General features: G+C 58.0%; 1 protein-coding gene across 3 annotated transcripts; it reads right to left on the reverse strand.

The window, feature by feature from the left end:
• Nucleotides 1–1,646: 1,646 nt before the first annotated feature.
• TOP3B (DNA topoisomerase III beta) lies at nt 1,647–19,013 on the reverse strand. Of its 3 annotated transcripts, none has more exons than XM_036449400.2 (18): nt 18,915–19,013; nt 16,479–16,629; nt 15,211–15,342; nt 13,973–14,079; nt 13,260–13,334; nt 11,787–11,983; nt 11,198–11,354; nt 9,698–9,811; nt 8,161–8,251; nt 6,827–6,981; nt 6,548–6,653; nt 5,713–5,859; nt 5,450–5,623; nt 5,153–5,281; nt 4,631–4,780; nt 4,006–4,106; nt 3,164–3,365; nt 1,647–2,229 (listed from the first exon to the last, which is right to left on the reverse strand). In XM_036449400.2, exons 2-18 carry the CDS (start codon nt 16,546–16,548, stop codon nt 1,751–1,753), a joined length of 2,586 nt encoding a protein of 861 aa, XP_036305293.1. In that variant the 5' UTR covers nt 16,549–16,629; nt 18,915–19,013; the 3' UTR covers nt 1,647–1,750. The 3 variants fall into 3 exon arrangements, with proteins under 3 accessions (XP_036305293.1, XP_036305295.1, XP_036305297.1); XM_036449402.2 differs by lacking the exon at nt 18,915–19,013 and adding an exon at nt 17,483–17,504; XM_036449404.2 differs by lacking the exons at nt 13,260–13,334; nt 13,973–14,079; nt 15,211–15,342; nt 16,479–16,629; nt 18,915–19,013 and adding an exon at nt 12,528–12,612.
• Between the last annotated feature and the right edge of the window lie 574 nt (nt 19,014–19,587).

Below are 19,587 nucleotides of genomic sequence, written 5' to 3' on the forward strand. Positions count from 1 at the left end.
TCTGCTTGCTGGCCTGATAGCCCCCTAACTGCCCCTCAGCTGGCCTGGCCACCCCTAGCTGCCCCCCTGCCGGCCTGGCTGCCCCCTTACTGCTGGCCTGCCACTCCCTAACTGCCCCCCTGCCAGCCTGGCCGGCCCCCAACTGCTCCCCTGCTGGCCTGATCACCCCTAACCACTTCTGCCTCAGACTCTGCCACCGTGGCTTTGTCTGGAAAGATGTTCAGTCTAATTAGCATATTACCCTTTTATTAGTATAAATAAGGCAACTCCGAGAATCAGATTCTCTCCCCACCCCTTGATTTACAATTTTTGCTATTTTTTTGTAGTTATTTCTAAACTACTGCCTTTTCTAAACGAATTTTCTACTGTATTAGTATTGTGTGTGACCACATAGTTCCTTCTCCGTTACTTGGCGATCAACTATTGATAGAGATTTCATGAACAACCTGGAATCAAGAAGTCACCAGTCTTTGCCGAGGGGTTCTATGAGCATATTGCATCAAGTTTTCAACTCTCAGCCAGGCAGCTGGAAACTCTGGCACAGCCTTCACTCCTTACCTTTGGAGACACCGGCTCAGCCAGCAGTGAGAACTCTGCGCCTTCTCAGACCTCTCTGAGCATGTGCACAGCCTTGAGCACACCCACAGCCCCGCACTTCTGCGTGTTCTTTTAGAGTCCCAGGAGTAAGACAGCTTTGCAAAGCCCCCGTGGTCATCTTATTTTTTAAAATATGTTTACATTTTTTTTTTTTTTTTTAGAGAGAGGGAGAGGAAGAGAAAAACACCAATGTGAGAAACTTTATCAGTTGTCTCCTGTACACACCTGGACTGGGTACCGAACCTGAAACCAGGGCATGTGCCATGACCAGGAATCATATCGGTGACCTTTGGTGCCAGGACGACACTCTGAGCCACACTGGCCAGGGCTCCCAGCTCTCTTTGTTAATCCTCACTGAGGATACTTTTTCCATTGATTTTTTTGAGAACATATTGAAGAGGGAAGGGAGGAAGGGAGAGGAGAGAGAGAGAGAGAGAGAGGGAGAGGAACACTGACTGACTGTCTCCCACACACAAATCTGCAACCCAGGACATGCCCCTGACCAGGAAATGAACCTGTGACCTTTCAGTGCTTGGGCTAACTCTCCAACCACTGAACCACACCGGCCAGGGCCCAGCTCTCGTTTGTTTACTCCAACAGTAAATATATATATATAATTGTTTTACTTGTGGTTGCTTGAAGTGGTGAATGACTTGCCCACACAAACAGCTTTCTTCTGGCATAATATATTAACAATTATGCCAGAAGAAAGCTGTTTGTGTGGGCAAGGTTAAAGTCAGATAAATACAGTAGAAGTGGGGTCTTGCTGAGCCTGGAGTGTGGGGTGTCACCCTCACAGGGCTGGGGCCAGAGAGCACCTCTCCCAGCCTGACCTCCCGGGTCCCTCCCTCCCGGCCTGCCTCTCCCAACAGGCATCGGGGCACCTCCTGCCGGGCACAAAGGTATCCTCCCTCCAGGCACCGCTGGGTGTGGGAAGAGCAGGCACTTAGGAGGCTTCTGCAGAGCAGCGAAGGGAGAGGCAAGGGGACAGGGATAGGAGGGGTGAGGAGGAGATGGGTGGGGAGGACACAGCAACCCTGACACCAGCAGAAGGTCCCCAGCTGCTTGCTCTGGAGAAGACAGATTCCATTTTAATGATCTCTGTGGCCCACAGGACAGCCGCCCGGAGCCCGGGGGAGGGACAACGGGGCCGTCAGACAAAGTAGGCGGCCAGGGCTGACATCTTGTCCTTGGGCCGCCTGGCGCCGGGCTTCCCGGCGGGCCGGCGGCCCTGGGCCCGCCCCCGGCCCTGCCTCCTGGGCCCGCCCCGGTGCATGGGGTGGCAGGAGGCGGCGTGCCGCAGCTCCACGAGCTCCTGGAAGACGGGGTCGCAGAACATGCAGCCCGTGTGCTGCGTCTCGTCGCCCGGGCGCGGGGACTTGGCCTTGCTGAAGTCCACGTCGAGCAGGGCGGCCTCGCAGGAGCTGCAGGTCTCGGGGGACACCCGCACGCGGTGGGCGTTCTCGAAGCAGTGTGCCACCACGTTGCACTTGTTGCAGGCCACCTTCCACTTGGGGCCCGAGGTGGGGTCCAGCACCAGCACGCCGCCCTCGCACTCCACGCACTGGCCGATGCCCAGCATGCTCAGGGAGTGCTGGCAGGTGGGGTGCGTGCACTCGTTGCAGCCCATGCCTGGTGGGGAGAGGGCAGCCAGTGAGGCACAGCGGACGGTCCCCCGGGGATGCCCACCCTCCCGGCCTCTCAGTGCTTCGCAGTCCAGCGCCCCCACGTCCCAGTGAAGCGCGCCTCTCGGCTGTGCTCGCTGGCCTGGGCCGGGAGCGCTCCCGGGCTCTGCTCGTCGGGAACCCCTCACCCGTTGAGGTCCCCTCTGTGGGCTCAGGTCATCTCCTCTGGCCTTCCTGGAGGCCTCCAGTCAGGCCCTGCCTTCACCTGGCTTCCGCAGCCTGTCATAGGCCACTCTGTGCGGCCCTCCTTCTAGTGGCCACAGGGGCCACCGGCTGCCCCGGAAGTGCTGGAGGGCAGGGACGAGCCTGTGTCTGCCCCTCAGGCCAGGCCTGAGCCAGGAGGGGTAAACGAAGACCCTGAGGCCCCCAGAACCGCTGGGATGTGGGCGGGTGCCTCCCTCTCGCTGGGTCTCGCTCCTGTCTGTGCTGTGGGGTGATGACACCGGGGCCTGGGTGAGGTGGTAAGGAGCCAGCACAGCTGAGGGTGAGCACCGAGGCCCAGGCCCTCCTCAGGCTCCCGGCTCGGTCTCAGCCCCACCTGGACACATGCTCTCCCTTCTCCAGGAGAAGCATGGGGACGGAGAACTCTGAGGGTGCTGACTGAGGGCACCCCCACCCGCTGCATCCTCCCGCTCACCCAGCCCGGGAGAGGGCGCGGCCACCACGGCCAGACCCTGAGTGAGCTCACCAGTCACCGGCACAGTTAGGACGAGAGAGTGGCCGGCGGTCTGGCTGACGCCTATCTTAGCGCCAGTGGCATGGACGGCCCAGGGTAGGGACGCCCAGAGGCCAGCGTGGTGTCGGGCAGGGAGTGGTGCGGAGGAGACCACAGCCGGGGGCGGGGCAGCCAGCGGGCGGGAGCGGGCCAGGGAGAGGCCCACCTTTCTTCATGTCCCGGAAGGGCGGGTGGTTGTAGCAATAGGGGCACAGCGGGTAGCTCTTGCCCCGGGAGCCGGAGGACCACAGGACCAGCTCGAAGTCGTCCAGCGGGCACCGCAGCTCCTTGTAGAGCTTGATGGTGCCGTTCTGGGGGAGGGTGTAGGTCTCGTCGCAGTGGGAGCAGTGCAGGCGACTCGGCTTGGCCTGCGGCAATGGCAGGGGAGAGAGAGGCACAGGGGGCTGGGCCAGCTGACTCTCCAGCCCACCCTCACTCCCCCTATAACAGAGAATCATAGATGTAACACCTAACGTATAACACACAGCAAGTCCTAGGTAATACACAACTAACGCATAAAACATCACACACATGTACATGGTGTGTGACGTGTAACATATGTACAGACTCAATACACATACAGAATATGCCATGTGCAATACGTAATACCTGACATATATTACATAACGTGTAATGCGTTGCTAGGCAAGGACCCAGGCCACGAGTCTCAGGCCACTTGCTCTAAGCATGAAGAAAGGCAGTTCTATAGTAAAATCCCAGCATGTATGTTAATGCCCATGGCAGCAAGGACGTGTGGACAGGAAACACAGACATGTGACACGTGTTTAAGTGGCCTAACAGCTGATGTGCTCAGGGTCCTAGGGACACTGGTGTCTGCTGGCTAGGCTGCTCCAGGCCTCTCAGTCATCCCTGGGTGGCAATGGGACAAAGAATACATTGTATGACTGAGGGGAAGGGGGGCCTTCAGAGGGGACAAGACTTGCCCGGGTCTGTGCACAGGGCACGGCAGGCCCGCAGGAGCGGGCACGGCCCTCAGCCGCCACCTACCTGGATGTACTTCATGAACCGGTGGCACTTCCCGCAGCGGGAGAGGGGCTTGCCTGTGGCTGCCAGAGGCGAAAAGGACACCTCCATCAGCTCGTCCATGCCTGAAAGGAAGCGGTCGGGAGGGTCACTCCCTGCAGGTGCCACGGGGGCGGCAGGGCAGGCCACCGCAGGAGGCAGAGGATCCGGGCGTGGAAACAGCCCTGGCCCTGAGGGCGGTGGGGTTTCCGTGTCAGTGACGGCAGAGGGCTGCCCCATGTGTCACCGAGGACATTTGTTTCCAGTGCTTTTCAGAGAGAATGGAAGGCAGGGCAGGAAGGGGAGAGAGGGGTACATCGAGGTGAGAGAGATCGACTGGAGGCGGGGAATGAACCTGCAACTAAGATGTGTGCCCTTCACCAGGAATCGAACCCGGGACCCCTTGGTGCACAGTCTGACACTCCACCCATGGAGCACAGCACGCAGGCTGCGTGTGGTGTTAATACACTGGCCTTTAATCCTGACTCATCACCCCCCCCATCCTTCAACACAGGCCTGGAGCCCAGGTCTGGGGCCGGTCTCTCCTGGGGGCACGTGGCACCCCGAGCGGGGCAGCCCTGAGCCAGGGCGGGGCAGAGGCAGACCTTACCTGCGATGGAGTCCACGAAGTAGTGGAACTTCCTCTTGAAGATGTCCAGGGTGTGGCTGAGGACCTGGCGGAAGTCGGCCTTGCCCTGGGCGATGAGGTTTAGCTGCCTCTCCACGGCGCTGCGGATGGTGGGCAGCACCAGCTCCGCGTCTGGGGGGGCAGCGTGTGAGCGCCCCGGGGCTCCCGGTCCCGGGGGCAGTGCCGGCGCGCGGCTGACCCCCACCCCCACCCCCACACCTTTCCTATTTCCCACCCACAAAATCCCGTCTCTAGAACACATCCCAGGTGCTCCTGGCAGTGCCGGCCCACATCTCCATCCCTCGAGCCTCGCGGGGACCGAGCAGCCAGCACTGCAGTGAGGATCGGGCCGGGCTGGTGGCTGGTCTGTGGGGAGAGCCCTCGCCGAGCGGGTGTGCGGGTGTGTGTGTGTGTGTGTGCGTGTGTGTTCCCGCAGGGCTTTGGTGGGAGGCTCTGGGCTGACAGAGGAGAGCTGCAGCCCGGGAGCGCCAGGGCGGAACGCACCGATCTTGTAGTAGCCGTGCACCAGGACGATGCCCAGGTTGGTGGGCTTGAGCCGCCGCCCGCTCTCCACCACCACGTAGTTGCGCTGGCAGATGTTGTTGATGTGCACGGGGATGCTGGCGTCCGTCCCTGCAACGCACAGCGAGGCCCTCGTGTCCCTCGGCTGCAGACACGCCCCTCGGACTGCGGGCCCCCGGGGTCCAGCCAGCACCGAGCCGGGCACCGCACCACCTGCCATTCCCGCGTGGGCGGCGCTGGAAGCACTGCTTCCGGGCGGGTCCCGGGGGGCGCACCCACCAATGCCGTGCTTCTCCATGAGCGTGATGAGCTCGGCCTCCGTCAGGTAGTCAGGGGGGCTCGTCTGCTTCTCCAGCAGCTTCACCTCGCCCACGGGGAAGGCGTCGCCCCTCTGGCAGGTGGGCAGGCTCTCCTCCAGGGGCACGCTCTGCCAGGGCATGATCTCCGTAAAGCCTGGAGACAGGGCGCAGCCTCAGACCCCGGGCCTGCCCCCGCATCTCGCCGTGGGGGCGAGGAGGAGCGAGGCCCGGCCTGCGGGTTACCTGGCGAGAGCACGGTCTTCACGGTGCAGGTGAAGTGCTCGGGCCCGATCCGGAAGGAGATGGTGTTCTGGAGGTACTTGCAGTCATAGCTCACCGTGGCGATGAAGTGCCTGGTGATGTACTCGTACAGCCGCCACGCCTCGCTCCCTGCGGAAGCACAGGCGCTGGTCACCGGCCAGGACTGGGGCTCTAGGGCCCCCCGCCCCCGGCTCCTGCTCAGGCAGCAGAGCCACAGGATGCGGAGAAACGAGGAGTGCACAGCGGGGAAAGCGAGTCTCCTGGTCCCTGGCGGCTCCTTCACAGCCGTGGCTCCCGTCTCCCGCCTGCCTCCCGGTGGATGCTGTTCAGGCACGTGGCCTGTCCCTCTCTGGTGACAGGCCACCATCACTCCACACAACAGCTTCTGCCTCCACCCACATGGCTCCCCGCCCTCTGCCCTCTCCTGGCATGTGGCCACCAGCACTGCACCGGCCCGGTGACTGAGCCTGTCACTCTGCCTCAGGGTCATCCTGTCCTGTCCACAGCCACCCACCCACCACCTCCCCTGCCACCTCCTGCCTGAGGGTCGCCCACAAAGGGCCCGCACCTGCACCGAGACACACTGCTCTCACCACGCACTCCTGTCCTGTCCCTAGGGAGGGAGCCCACTTTCAGGTGACCTCCTATGCCGCAGATGGGGGCAGGAGGGAGTCCCCACATTGCCACTGGGGCCCCCCACCATGTACAAGTACTATGTTACCCTCCCCTCCCCCAAAGCTTGGAGTGTGTGTGTGTGTGTGCTCTAGTGTGCATGAATGCGAGTGTGAGAATGGTGGGGGCGGGAATCACCTGATACCTAATTCGGCCTCGGTGGCAGACCTCATGGGGGTGATGGGGGGATGGTCGCCAGCATCGTGACCTTTCCGTGGCCGGTTGATACCTTCTGCTAGCAACTGCTTCACCTGCGGGAGAGACACCAAGCAGAGCGTGAGTCTGGGCATGGCTGCCCGCCCACCTGCAGGGAGCTGCTGCCAGTCCTGGATCTGGCCAGTCCTGAGCTGGGGCCCCAGACCTTGGCAACAGGGTGTATGCGGGGCTGGAGGAGGGGGTGCGGGCAGGGCCTGGCTCTGCTCACCGTGTCGGCCCAGTAGGGGTGGTTGGCCTGCTGCCGCAGAGGGCCCTTCAGGTCGAAGTTCTCGGGGTAGTGGGTGGTCTCGGTGCGCGGGTAGCTGATGTAGCCCTGGGTGTAGAGCCGCTCGGCGGTCTGCATGGCGTGCTGCGGCCCCATGCCTGCGAGAGACAGGAGGCTCCGTGGGCCTGGAATGCCAGGGCCCTCAGGTTCCCCCGAAGGCGGACAGGGCCTCCTGGGGGTGACAATGAACCTGAGCAGGCAAGGCCCAGAGTTCCTGTGCCACATCCAAGGCTGAGGTCCTCAACCTGAGGACGGACGCAGGACAGGGAGCCGTCACCCTCCTGACGTTGGTAGGCCTTCAGACGGCCTGCCTCACCCCCTTGCTGGAACCACACCCCTCAGGGCCTGCTGATGGCTTTGCCGAGACAGAATTAGCACACGCCCGCCCGCCCTCCGGCGTGAGGAGGGACGTTTCTGTCCTCCCAGCACTCCGGGGCCACCGGGAGGCTCGCCTTCCTGCTCCTCCCTGATCAGTAGAGGCTGGCGCTCGGCTACAGTCACTCAGTGTCATCGCTGCCCTCCAAGGACCCCTGAACACACTCGGGAGCACGCTGCTCATGGTTTCCGGAGGCCAACTCTCCAGCCCAGCCCCCTTCTTGCTGCTATGGAAACAGGGCTCAGACAGACCACACACACCTGCTCCGGGCAGGAGAGCGGGGTCTTGACCTCTCCCTGCAGTGGGGAAGCTGCTCTGGGACGCTGAAGTCAGCATGCCCCTCTCCGGTGGTGACCGCCATCACCACTGCTATGGTTAGGATGCGCTATTTCAATCACTTAATCCTTACAACAACCGAGAGCTAGGTACTCGCTATGGTCACCCCCTTTTCTCATGAGGAACTGGAAGCTCAGGGACAGGAAGGATGTGATGAGCTGGGATTTGGACCAGAGTTTGTACCTGGAGCTTGAACTCCATGGTTTAACGCTTCTGAGGGGCACGGGGCCTGCTTCGTGGGTGGCCCTGCTGACGGCCTTACCATGTTCAATCCCATCCGGGCTCCTCAGACATTTAGTAAAAATGACACAGTGTGTGTTTTCCCCACACAAATTCAGAGAAGCTGCTGGTGTTAACCAACAATCCTGTGAAATGGAATCTCAGTTCCCTCGAAGCCTCGGGTAACTTCGAACGGAAAGAGGGTGCGGGCACAGGGGAGCACGTGGGAGGGGTGCACGCTGGCACAGGTGGACAGAGGGGAAATGCTGGCACTGTCCACACCCCCAGGCCCCCTGGGGCTGAACGGGGTGGCGGCACGCCTTCTCTTTTAGACACTCCCTCGTACCCAGGGAGGAGCTGGCCACACGGAGCATCTCCACGGTGTTCAGGGCCAGGGGCCGCTGCTTGGCCTTCTCCTTTTTGCTTGTGGCTTCCACCTGGAAACAGAGCAGACTCAGTGATGGGGGCAGGGGAAGGAGCAAGACAGCAAAGCAGAATCAGGAGAGGTGGGCAAGGGGTCTGGTTTCATGCATATGGCCTCAAGTTCCCTCCTCACAGTGCACTTACGACTTGAATATTTATTCAGGCCCAGGAAGGAAAAAAGAAAAATGCTAATTTTCTAAAGAATTTTCTAGGGAGAGAGAAAAACTGGAGGGATGGGGAAAAGGGAAGAGAAGGAGCTGCAAATTCAAAACCAGCCGGCAGCCGGCGTCGGCGCGGCCCTGGGGCCGGCAGGAGGCCGGGATACAGCTGTCTCGGGGCAGCTGCTTGCCCCTCCGTGAGCCTGGGCGCTCCACGGGCCGGCTAGTTCTGCTCTATCTTCTGATTTGTCAAAGCGGAAATCAGGCTTTTAATATAAAAACCTCATAATTTTAAAAATATTGGTAACTATTTGGAAACTTTTGTAACACCGTGCAGTTTAAATATAATTCTGGTGAGCGATTTCTTTCAAACTCTAAGCTGAACAGCTGTCAGAAGCTGTCAGAAGCCTTTGGCACAAACAACTCAACCCGGAAGCACATCCCTGAATTCCATGTAGACATGGCCGGGACAGGGCCCTCTGACTCCAGACAGACAGAGTGGGGTGAACTTTGAGGCTAGCGTGTCATGTGCAACCATGAACGCTGGATCGCTAGGCCGAGAGCCTGAGACAGCAGCAATGGTGTCTCTAGTACAGGAATGTAATCAAGGCACAGAACAGCTTTAGAAGTTCTGGAAGCCTGAGTCACCTGCACAGTCACCTACGGAGGCCCGAGGAGGCCAAGAGAAGGCCCCTCAGAGGCTCTGGCAGCTGTCACAGCTGCAGGGCATTTGCTGCAATGCCCTGGGCCCCCCTGACTCCCACCCCCACTGAAGCCAGCCCCTTTCCACGTGGCATCACCTCCTTGCTAATGTCCTTCCAATTCATAAAACCCCGAGGAACAAACAGCCCCACCAAGGCCATGGGAGCTGACTGGCATTGGGCTCAGACCCGTCTGTGCTAGGCCTTGGGCAGGCTCATGGCCATGCACATGTGCTCTCTGGAGTCGTCAGCTTTAGACGTCACAGAAAAGGGATGTCTGGGTGAAACTGAGTCCTGCCAGAGGAGATGATGCCCACAGGGTCACGCGGAAAGGGAAGCGTGGAAGGGGCCTGGCGGGTCAGGGAGTGGGGCAGTGCACAATACAGAGCACACGCACAGCGCGCACAGCGCGCTGCAGTTACTGCAGGGGGCAGAACTATCCCAGTGCGAGTGCGTGCGTAACTGCTCTTTTCCCAAAACGTCATTTTCAGAGACGGGGAGAAAGGCGTGACCTCGGTCAGAAGCCACTCCTCCGGCCGGAGGTATCCCGCTCCTACCCTGACCCAGGCAGAGGGGTCAGGTGCGGGAGGAGCAGGCCCACCTGGGCTTCCTTCTCCAGCTTGGTCATGTTCAAGAACATCTGCGCGATCTCCCGGTCGAACACTCGCACGCGGTCCCAGTCCAAAAGGAGGGATCTGTCTTTGTCAGCGATAACCTGCAGGAAGGACAAAAGGCAGGGAGCCAGGTGAATCTGCTGCCAGAGAAGAGAACTGGGGCGGGTGAAGCTGGTCCTTGCCTGGGAGCCAAATGGCCCTGAAGCCTCACAGCCGTGCCCTGGCCCGACATGCCCAGCGGGCTGGGCTCACAGCCATGCCCTGGCCCGACATGCCCAGCGGGCTGGGCTCATCGCAGGCACCGAAAGGTTGCCAGTTCAATTCGTCAGGGCTGGATCCCTGGGAGGGGGCGTGCAAGAGGCCCTCACATTGGTGTTTCTTTCTCTCTCTTTCCCACCCTCCCTCGAAAGGTGAATAAAGAAAATAAAGTAACAGCCGAAACCGGTTTGGCTCAGTGGTAGAGCGTCGGTCTGTGGACTGAAAGGTCCCAGGTTCGATTCCGGTCAAGGGCATGTACCTTGATTGCGGGCACATCCCCAGTGGGGGATGTGCAAGAGGCAGCTGGTTGATGTTTCTCTCTCATCGACGTTTCTAGCTCTCTATCTCTCTCCCTTCCTCTCTGTAAAAAATTAATAAAATATGTTAAAAAAAGAAAAAGAAAAAAAAAGAAAATAAAGTAACAGCTGCCCCCGCCCTGAGATTAGGCAGATGGTCTCACGCGGAGAGCACAAAGCTGAGGCTGTGTCCTTACGGAGTGTCTGAGCCACCACCTCTCACACCCTCCCTGCCATGTCCTAGTGCCTGGCCACCACAAGGTGTGGCCTCACCCTGGCGCCCCTGGCCCATGTCAACTGGAGCAGCTCTGCATTATGTTCTAAATCTTAGGAGAAGCGCCCAGTGTGGCTCAGCGGTTAAGTATCTACCCAGGAGCCAAGAGGTCATCAGTTCGATTCCCAGTCAGAGCATATGCCTGGGTTGCGAGCTCAATCCACAGTGTGGGGAGGGTAGGAGGCCGCCAATCTATGATTCTCTCTCAGCATTGATATTTCTCTCTCTCTTCTTCTCTAAACTCAATTTTTTTAAAAACCAACAATTTAAATCTTACAAGAAGCTTCAATGGAGTCTATTTGGAGAAGGGATTCCAAAACCTTAAAAGTTTGAAGTCAGTCCTTGGATATGACTGTGGCAGCTGATGGCCCCAAGGGATGACCTCACCCCGCCCCACCAAAGCCGAGTTCATTCCCAGTTATTAAAATTCAGTGCGTCCAGGCCGAGCCTTCCCCTGCCTCTCCATGAAAGCTGAGCTCCCTCCCTCGGGCCCTGCAGACCCCTCTCTGGCCTCCTCCCTTTGGACTGCTCTCCACAATTGTGCCCTCGACCTCAGAGGCCAGTAGGACTATGATGGTGACAGGGATGATGATGGGAACTCTCAGAATCCACACCCACACCTGAAGAGACCCAGCGGCAACAGAGAAGGGAAGGAGAACCTTGGCCTGCAGCACCCAGTAGGTCTCTGGTTTGAAGGACTGGATTTTGTCATGTCTCTCCACGCAGAAGCCCAGGGTAGGGGTCTGACAAGGCCCGAAGGAGATGAGCGAGCTGTCCAAGTCGCCGTATTTCCCCTGGAAGTACTTAGTCTGAAACCTACAAGGAGGGGTGGGGAGAGAAAGGTCTTTCAGTCATGCATTTGCTCAGGAAACCATCATTCAGTCCCGGTGGGGGTCTGGGATGGGTTAGCTGGTTGGTGCAGGGAGGCGGCCAAGGTGGCTGGCTGCTCCCGGCTCAGGAGAGAGGGTCAGAGGACATGCTCAGCACGGGGCCAGGGAGGTGTGAGTGCACACGTGACAGAGAAGGTGGGAAAGAAGAGCAGACATCTGACCACGCCAGGCCAGGAAGCCCCTCTATGACATTCCATCCCCTCCCCCTCCCCTCAAGACACTGCTTTTCATGCGGTGGTCTACTTAGACAGTTATCTCTAGGGATTTTAAAATGATGACCATTGGGGTGGCTGATCAGGCCCAGGAACCAAGGGTGGGACCAGCCGGGGAGGGCTCGGCCACGGGGGCCCCCCGACACCTGGTGAAGGCGCAGCCGATGCGCAGGTCCAGCTCCTGCCGGGCGTCCACCGAGAGCGCCTCGTTGTGGTCAGGCTCGCCCAGGCGGGCCATGGCGCTAAAGATGTCGGTGTCGGTGATGGAGCTGAACCTGGCCCGGAACACCGTCTTCTCGCCCCCGCGGGCCGGGTTCATGGCGGGCAGCACGGCGTCCAACACCTGCGGGAGGCGCTGGCTGCGGTCCCGCCCAACGCCCACGTCTCCACCTCCCGCCCTCACCCCACGGCGGCCCAGCTCCTCTCCGGGACTCAGCCTCCCGCCACGTGTGCGATCCCCTCTCCGCTCTAGCCAGACTCTCCTCTGTCTCTCCCCCCTTCCAGAAGCCTCCGCCTCTCCGCATACTCCAGCCACATGTCTTCCTGCCTTTTGTCTACAAACTTATCCACACACCCCTTCCTATTACCATCCTGCAAGCTGCCACCCTCTCTCTCCTGCTTCCATCCTCACCAAACCGAGAGATGCTACTGCCAAGGACACAGGGAACTGAGAGGTGCCAAATCACCCCACTTGACCGTGTCGCCTCCTTCTAGAGGAGGGAGTGCTAGGGGGAGTGGGCGGATTTTTAAGAGACCGGAGAAAAGACAGGGAGGGAAAACGGATGAAGAGGAAAAGGCAATGGGCAGGAGTGGGGAGGCCCTGATGGCCTCCCTGCGGGGGCCGTGGGGGCTCAGGGACCCAGCACAGCAGGGTCCTGGAGACGCACTAAGAAGGCTGTGCAGTGGGAGGGGAGTCATGCTGGAGCCTGGCATACAGCTTCTTACAGGGAAGAGGTGGCTTCAGTTCTGAAGGGAGAAGGCCCATGAGCTGCCACCATTCTTTACCCCCAGCCGCAAAGGTCCCCCAGAGGAGCAAGCCAGGAGGGGATGAGCAGGGGAGGGGTATCTGGAAGGGATGGGTGCTGGAAGGTGGGTGCCCCGAGTGCCCCTGAGACACGCCAGGCCCTGGGTGCAGAGGCAGAAGGGCAACCTACAGAGTCGCAGCCTGAGGGCACAAGGTGACACCGGTAGCTGCACCCAGTGCGAGGGCACCATGGCCGAGGCAGGGCATTCTGCTGACGGTGAGCGACGAGAAGAAAGAGGCACGGGAAACGGGGAGGACTGCCGGGTGTCAACCAGCCTTGATCTAAGGTCCCTGAGAGGTGCCGACAGGCCCAAATGCTAAAACCAACTCTCTCCTCGAGACAGCCCCACGCTGAACTCAAATCCACTAGAAACCTGCCCTTCCACCGCTGCGCACACAGCGGCCCCAGCAGGCGAGGAAACACTCCGGGAGCCGCAGTAGAGTCTATGTACTTCAGTGTCTGGATCATTTCCAGGATAAAGGAGCATAAAAGGCATTTTCAAGCCCACGCAGTGGATCCCTACTCCGGGCCCAGGAGTGGATTGGGGCAGACGGCAGGAGGGCCAAACGCGAGGCCACAGTGGGCTACCCTCACCTCGAAGCAGATGTTCTCCCCTTCCTTGTCGCAGTCCAGCCAGAGCACGATGTAGTCGCAGCCTTTGCCCTCCACCTGCCACGGAGCACAGGTCACTAGTACCCCCCCCCCCCCCAGCCCAGCCTGCAGTGCCCATGGCACTCGCACCAGCTCAGGAGCAGAGCAGTCATTCCCCCTCTCCCCACCCCACCAGCTGTTTAGGTGCCTGGTGCCCAGAGCAGGGGCCCAGGCTAAGCAGAAGAACTAGTTAGACTGGCCTAGCCAGTCAGAAAAGAATTTACTTCAGAACTACTCTTGTGGATAAAAAAATGTTAAAAATGCAATAAGATCTTAACCCGAAAATTGCACAGAAAAAGGACAGAAATGAAATAACCCTAAATGCCAATAGTGGTTGTCTTGGGTAGTGTGATTATAAGTAATTTTCCTTCTTTATACTTAGTTATATATTCTAATTTTCCATAATGCATATGCATTTGTTTTAAAATTAGAAAAACAACTACCACCACCAAACTATTTTTTTTAATTCCGGTGGCTGACAGTGTAGTGGGGGGAGGAGCAAGACTGGAAGGTGCGTCCTGGGTCAGCTGGGGCTGCTCCCAGAGAAGCTGTGAGGCCTGCCCCAGGGCTGGTCAAATACCATCTGTTGAGGAGAGGGAAGGGGAGGAGGAGGGAGCTGGAGGAAGGGTGTGCCCGTGCCCGCCTGCCCCACACACCTGCAGGAACTTCACCATGTTCAGCTTGGGGTTGGCTTCCTTCTTCTCCGTCGGGGCCTGGCTGAACAGCTCTGCGGGGTCCACTTTGTCCCATTTGTTGTACTTTCCTATAAACCACAGGCACAGTGTCTCAGAGCTTGGCCGCCATGATGGTCATACTGTGGTCTTGTCTCACAAACAGGGAGGGGAAGGCTAGAAAGAGGATTTGCCCAGGGCCTTCCTTCTCGGCCACCCATGGGAACCCCAGAGGGCAGGGCGCTGCTCTAGCCTGGCTTCCGGGACAGCCCCTATGGCGGAAGCACCACTCCTGGCTGGGCCGCTGCCAGAGCCTGAGCCACCACACATGCCCTCGTCTTCTCTCCCAGCCTGGATGCCGTGACTTCTCCCCACGCTCAGCATTGACCGGTCACACGATGGGCGCTCAGCTGATGCCAGGGGAGAATCAACCTCTTTGCGCCTCATGTGAGACACATCCACCTACTTCGTTGTTCAGGGCTTGGTGCTCACATGTTCAGCGCTCGGGCTTTCCTTTAGCCCCCATTTCTTGCCTGGGGTCAGAGAGAGCCAAGTTCAAGTCCCAGCTCCCCAACTGCAAGCTGTGGTAAAATTCAGGCTTTGCTATGTGCCCGGCCCTGCTAAGCAGCTATCATCACTGCCACCCACGTTCAGTCCAGACAGTCCTGGAGTGGGTGGCCCTGTCACAGGACTCATTTCTCACACGAGGGGCAGAAACTCACGGAGGCCCGGCCACTGCCCCAGTCCCAGCCTGTGAGCCCGCAGAGCGTGGTTAAGAGCCCAGCCTCTCGCCCCCGTGTGACACTCATGCTGGCCATTCCAAGATGATGGATAATAATAACAACAACAACAACAACAAGGAGGAAGATGACAGCCACCAAGTGACCCCTGGACAACAGCGACAGTCACCAGGAACAGCAGCCCTCTCCCAAGGGCCTGCTCAGGCCAGGCCCCCTGAGGTGGGCGCCGGCTCCAGTCAGCACAGGAGGGTGCACGGCGCATGCAGTGAGTAAGCGCTGCTGGAATGGGAATCCCCGGGTGCTGACCTCCGAAACCTGAGTTTCTGGGCGCCTCGCCCAGGGACCCCAGGTCACTTCTCCACGACCTGCTGACGGCAGGACTCTGTGCCTGGAACCCTCCCCTGGTTCCAACTGGACCCTGGGAAGCACCATGCAGGGCTCCCCTCAGTAGGATGGAGGGTGGGCAGGGGGTGGGGGACTCACCCAGGAAGTCCAGGGTCATCACGTGACCACAGACGGACGTCATCTTGAAGCGGACCGGCTGGCCGGCAAAGGTCCCCGTGTACTCGTGCACGGAGCATGTGCCATTCAGCCCTTTGTGCGAGGACATGTTCCCTGTGGAGAAGCACAGAGAGGGCCTCTCGGAGGAGCCCCCTCCCCAGAGCGGTCAGCGGCGAGGGTCCTCAGGCACCACGGGGAACTAGGTGCTGGCTCTCACGGTCACAGGGAAGCACCAGGGGTAACCACCCAGCACGGAGCGCTCACCACTCAGAGCCCCGGGTGGCTGGGGGCCGGGAGCACCCCCTGAACTCTCAAGAGCAGACCCTCGCGGCTCTTTCTCTGCATTTCTGTGCTCACTCTTGGTTTGATTTCTGCCTGGCTCCTCTCATCTGTACTCAAGTCCCCAGGAACCTCCTAGTAAGTGAATCCCAGTGTCGTCTGACACTCCCCACTGATGGCCTCTCGGCCAAACTTTCCCAGCCTCTGGGACCAAGCACTGCTCTGGGGTCCACCCTCCTCTTCAGCCCAGTGTCTCAAGGTCTCTCCCTCCTTCAGCCTTGGGAGCAAGGGGAGGTCAGGGTGGACGTACGCCATTACTGGGTCCCCAGCACCCAAATACCCTTCCTCTTTGAGGGAAGTCAGAGACAGGAGGGGAAGTAGCACCGGGCACCTCAGTAGCCAGAGTGGGGGTGAGGGCAGAGGCTGTCTCCCAGCACTCTGCTGTCCTGGGAGGGCCAGGGCCAAGGCTCAGCTAGCAGCTGCTCTTGAGTGGCATGAGGCTGTAGGCTGAACTGTGGCAGTCAGGGGTCTTGGGTAATGGCAAGGGTCTTGTGGTGATGCCTGTGGCATGGTCTTATCAGACTTAGACCAGGGTGTGGCTCTGGCTGTGTCTTCCTTCTTCCAGTAAATTAATTCCCTTTTGGTGTAAGTTACCAGGGCTGGTTCCTGCCGCTTGTGACCCACAACCCTGGCCAGCACAGCGCTGTCCCAGTGGCCTGTCTGCACCTGCTGCTACGCTGCGAACAGCGCCTGGGCCTTCTGGGAGCCCCAGCCCTGGCTCCCGCTGGCCGCGGCAGAAAACGCATCCCGCAGTGGCCAACACCGAGGTGCCTCGTGAATGCCTGCTGCCCTGACCCGAGTCCACCCAGCAGGCTGGATCACACATTGGAAAAGAGAGAAGCGCTGTGTAAAATAGGAATGACCCCCCTACAGATCTAAGCCAGAGAGACACCAGGGTCGGTCTTCCCTACCTCGGGAGAGGATTTTGGCAATGGACTGGGCCAAAGATGGCTTTTCTGCAACCATGAGCACAGTCTTCATCTTGTCTTCAAGTTGGCGCCAGTTTCAGGGAAATGGTGATGAAGAAGTTCAGCTGCCCAACACTACTGTCAATGCTGACTCCTAAAGAGAAAAAAAGACACACAGAAAATAGCAATGCTTCCAATGGAACCTATACTGCTTGCTAACAAGGAAACTCACTCAAAAAAAAAAAAAGCAAGCACCCAGCTGGTGTGGCTCAGTGGTTGAGCATCGACCTATGAACCAGGAGGTCACAGTTCGATTCCTGGTCAAGGCACAAGGCTGGGTTTGGGGCTTGATCCCCAGTCGGAAGTGTGCAGGGGGCAGCCAATCAATGATTCTCTCTCATCATTGATAAATTTATCTCTCTCTTCCTCTCTGAAATCAATCTATCTATATAAAAATCTAATATGCTAAGTGTCCTTCCCTCCATCTGGGTAATGATCTCAAGTAGCAACACCTGACTTCCTCTCCCTAGTGACTACTTGCCTCCTTGCATTTTCTTCAGCCCAGGAACACGTTAGCCAGGTGGAACACTTTACACTGTAACCAACTGTCTGTGAGCTTTAGGGCTACCATCCTAATGCTTTTTGCCTTACTGGCAAAACATTATTATTTAAAAAAAAAACAAACATTATTATTCACTTAAGTTTTGCTTTTTTTAAAAGTTTAAATCAATACAAAAAAGGGAAATGTTATAGCCCCAAAGGAACTAACGGTGGTAATCAACAGCCAGAACCAGATCTTTTCCAGTAACCTACGTGGTATATCAAGTTTAATTTTGTTGCCTGCCAGAGCGCTGAGCCTGATGCTTGTCCTTTTATTTTTAAAAGGGAGATTAGCAAGTGCTAAAGGGGTTGTTGACAGCAAACTCTCCAACTTGAGGCTGTAATTAGAAGGGCTGAAAGTGCAAGGGAGTAGCAGGCCAGCCTGTTATTACCCTGTCAACTCTCACCGGCAATACCACAACGGGATGTGTCCTCTGGGAGACACTGTTTTTTGTTTGTTTGTTTTTTAATATACTTTATTGATTTTAGAGAGGAAGGAAGAGGGAGAGACTGATAGAAACATCAATGATGAGAGAGTGTCATTGATTGGCTGCCTCCTGCACGCCCCCCACTGGGGGATCAGCCCAGCAACCCAGGTATATGCCCTTGGCCGGAATCAAACCTGGGACCCTTCTGTCCGCAGGCTGAAGCTCTATCCACTGAGCCAAACCAGCTAGAGCGGGAGACACTGTTTTAGAGAAAGTCTTTTCCTGTCAGTGTCTTATAGACAAGTGGACAGAGCTTGGGAGCGAAGGCCTAGCTGTGGTCTGAACAGCAGATAGAGCGCTAGGATTTCCCTCCTTAGTAACCTCACCGAATACCTGTACTTTTTTCGCGTCAGAAAAAAAGAGGGAAAGAAACAACCATTTCTTAAGCTCCTTCCCTGTACTATGCACACCATTGCTTTACACACTTTATTAGCTCTTGCCAGCAACACTACGCGGCTGATGGTGTAACTTCTTAAACCACGAGGAAACTGAGGTTCAGACTAGCGCCCGATGCCCTCTGCAAAGGCTCCAGGAACCCCAGGGCTCCCTGGCCGTTCATCCACGGAGGCCTGACTTCTCGCGTGCTGTTCCCAAGGGCTGAGTGAGAAACAGGGAAGACAAGGCTGCTGCCTTCCTTCGCACCTGGATCCTAGTCCATTTGTCCGAGTTAAAGCACTCTCCTGCCTCTAATGAGCAACTCCGAGGACTCCCGGACGCCCTCAAGACCGAGTGGGGGCCAAAACCGGTTTGGCTCAGTGGATAGAGCCTGGGCCTGCGGACTGAGGGGTCCCAGGTTCGATTCCGGTCAAGGGCATGTACCTTGGTTTCGGGCACATCCCCAGTGAGGGGTGTGCAGGAGGCAGATGATTGATGTTTCTCTCTCATCGATGTTTCTAACTCTCTATCCCTCTCCCTTCCTCTCTGTAAAAAAAAACAATAAAATATATTTTTTAAAAAAAGACTGAATGGGGGCCCAGGTGGTTACGAGTAGAACGTGCCTTTGAGTGGAGTGGAGCCCAACCCTGGCCCGGCTGCTGCCCAGCAGACCCAACCTGAAGAGCCGCAGGCGGGTTCCATGAAGAAGGGAATTAAGTGCAGCGCCGGCTCCTCCAGACACACCTGGCTAACCGCTGGTCCATCGCACCTCCCCGAACTCCCACAGGAGGCCCTGGGGTCCACCCCCTCCAGGGAAAAGGCGGAGAGAATTCAAAGAGCGCGGCCGGGACCCGCTCTCCAGCCGTGAGGCCCGGCCCTCGGTGCCCCGCCAGCATCGGGGGAACCTGCTCCAGAAAGGCCCGCGCTCCCCACACCCCGGAGCCGCCCAGCGCAGCGCCCGCCGCCGGCCTCTCACCCGCAGCCCCGAGCGGCTCCCGCTTCAGTCCCGCTCCCCGCGGGGCGGCCACTTGCAACCCCTTCTTCCGGGTCCGGCAGCCGCTGGCGTCCCCGCGTCTGCCCTCCGGCCGCTGCACGTCTCCCTCCCTGGGTTCCGCGCTTTGTGCGTTCCGGCCCTGGGAGTCGGTCTTGGCAAATCTCCAGGCGGTTCGCATTCTTTCCCGCCATGGGGGAGCAATCATGACAATCATCATGACAATAATTATGAAAAAGCTGGATAATAAGCATGAAGGCATATATGCTGTGAATAATTACAATAATTAAAATACAGGTGTGGCCGGGACCGGTTTGGCTCAGTGGATAGAGCGTCGGCTTGGGGACTGACCGGCCCCAGGTTCGATTCCCGTCAAGGGCATGTACCTTGGTTGCGGGCATATCTCCAGTAGGGGGTGTGTAAGAGGCAGCTGATCGATGACTCTCTCATCGATGTTTCAAACTCTCTATCTCTCTCCCTTACTCTCTGTACAAAATCAATAAAATATATAAAAAAATAAAAATTAAAAAATTAAAAATAAATAAAACTACAGGTGTGTATTGCAGGCTTCCTTCAATACTATAAACATTTGTGGAATGAATGAATGAATGAACTGTGTGAAATATGTCTGGAAGATGAACTGGAAAATAAAAGTAGT

The sequence above is a fragment of the Pipistrellus kuhlii genome, unplaced genomic scaffold (genome assembly GCF_014108245.1).
Source record: "Pipistrellus kuhlii isolate mPipKuh1 unplaced genomic scaffold, mPipKuh1.p scaffold_m20_p_20, whole genome shotgun sequence".
In the NCBI taxonomy this organism is placed as follows: domain Eukaryota; kingdom Metazoa; phylum Chordata; class Mammalia; order Chiroptera; family Vespertilionidae; genus Pipistrellus; species Pipistrellus kuhlii.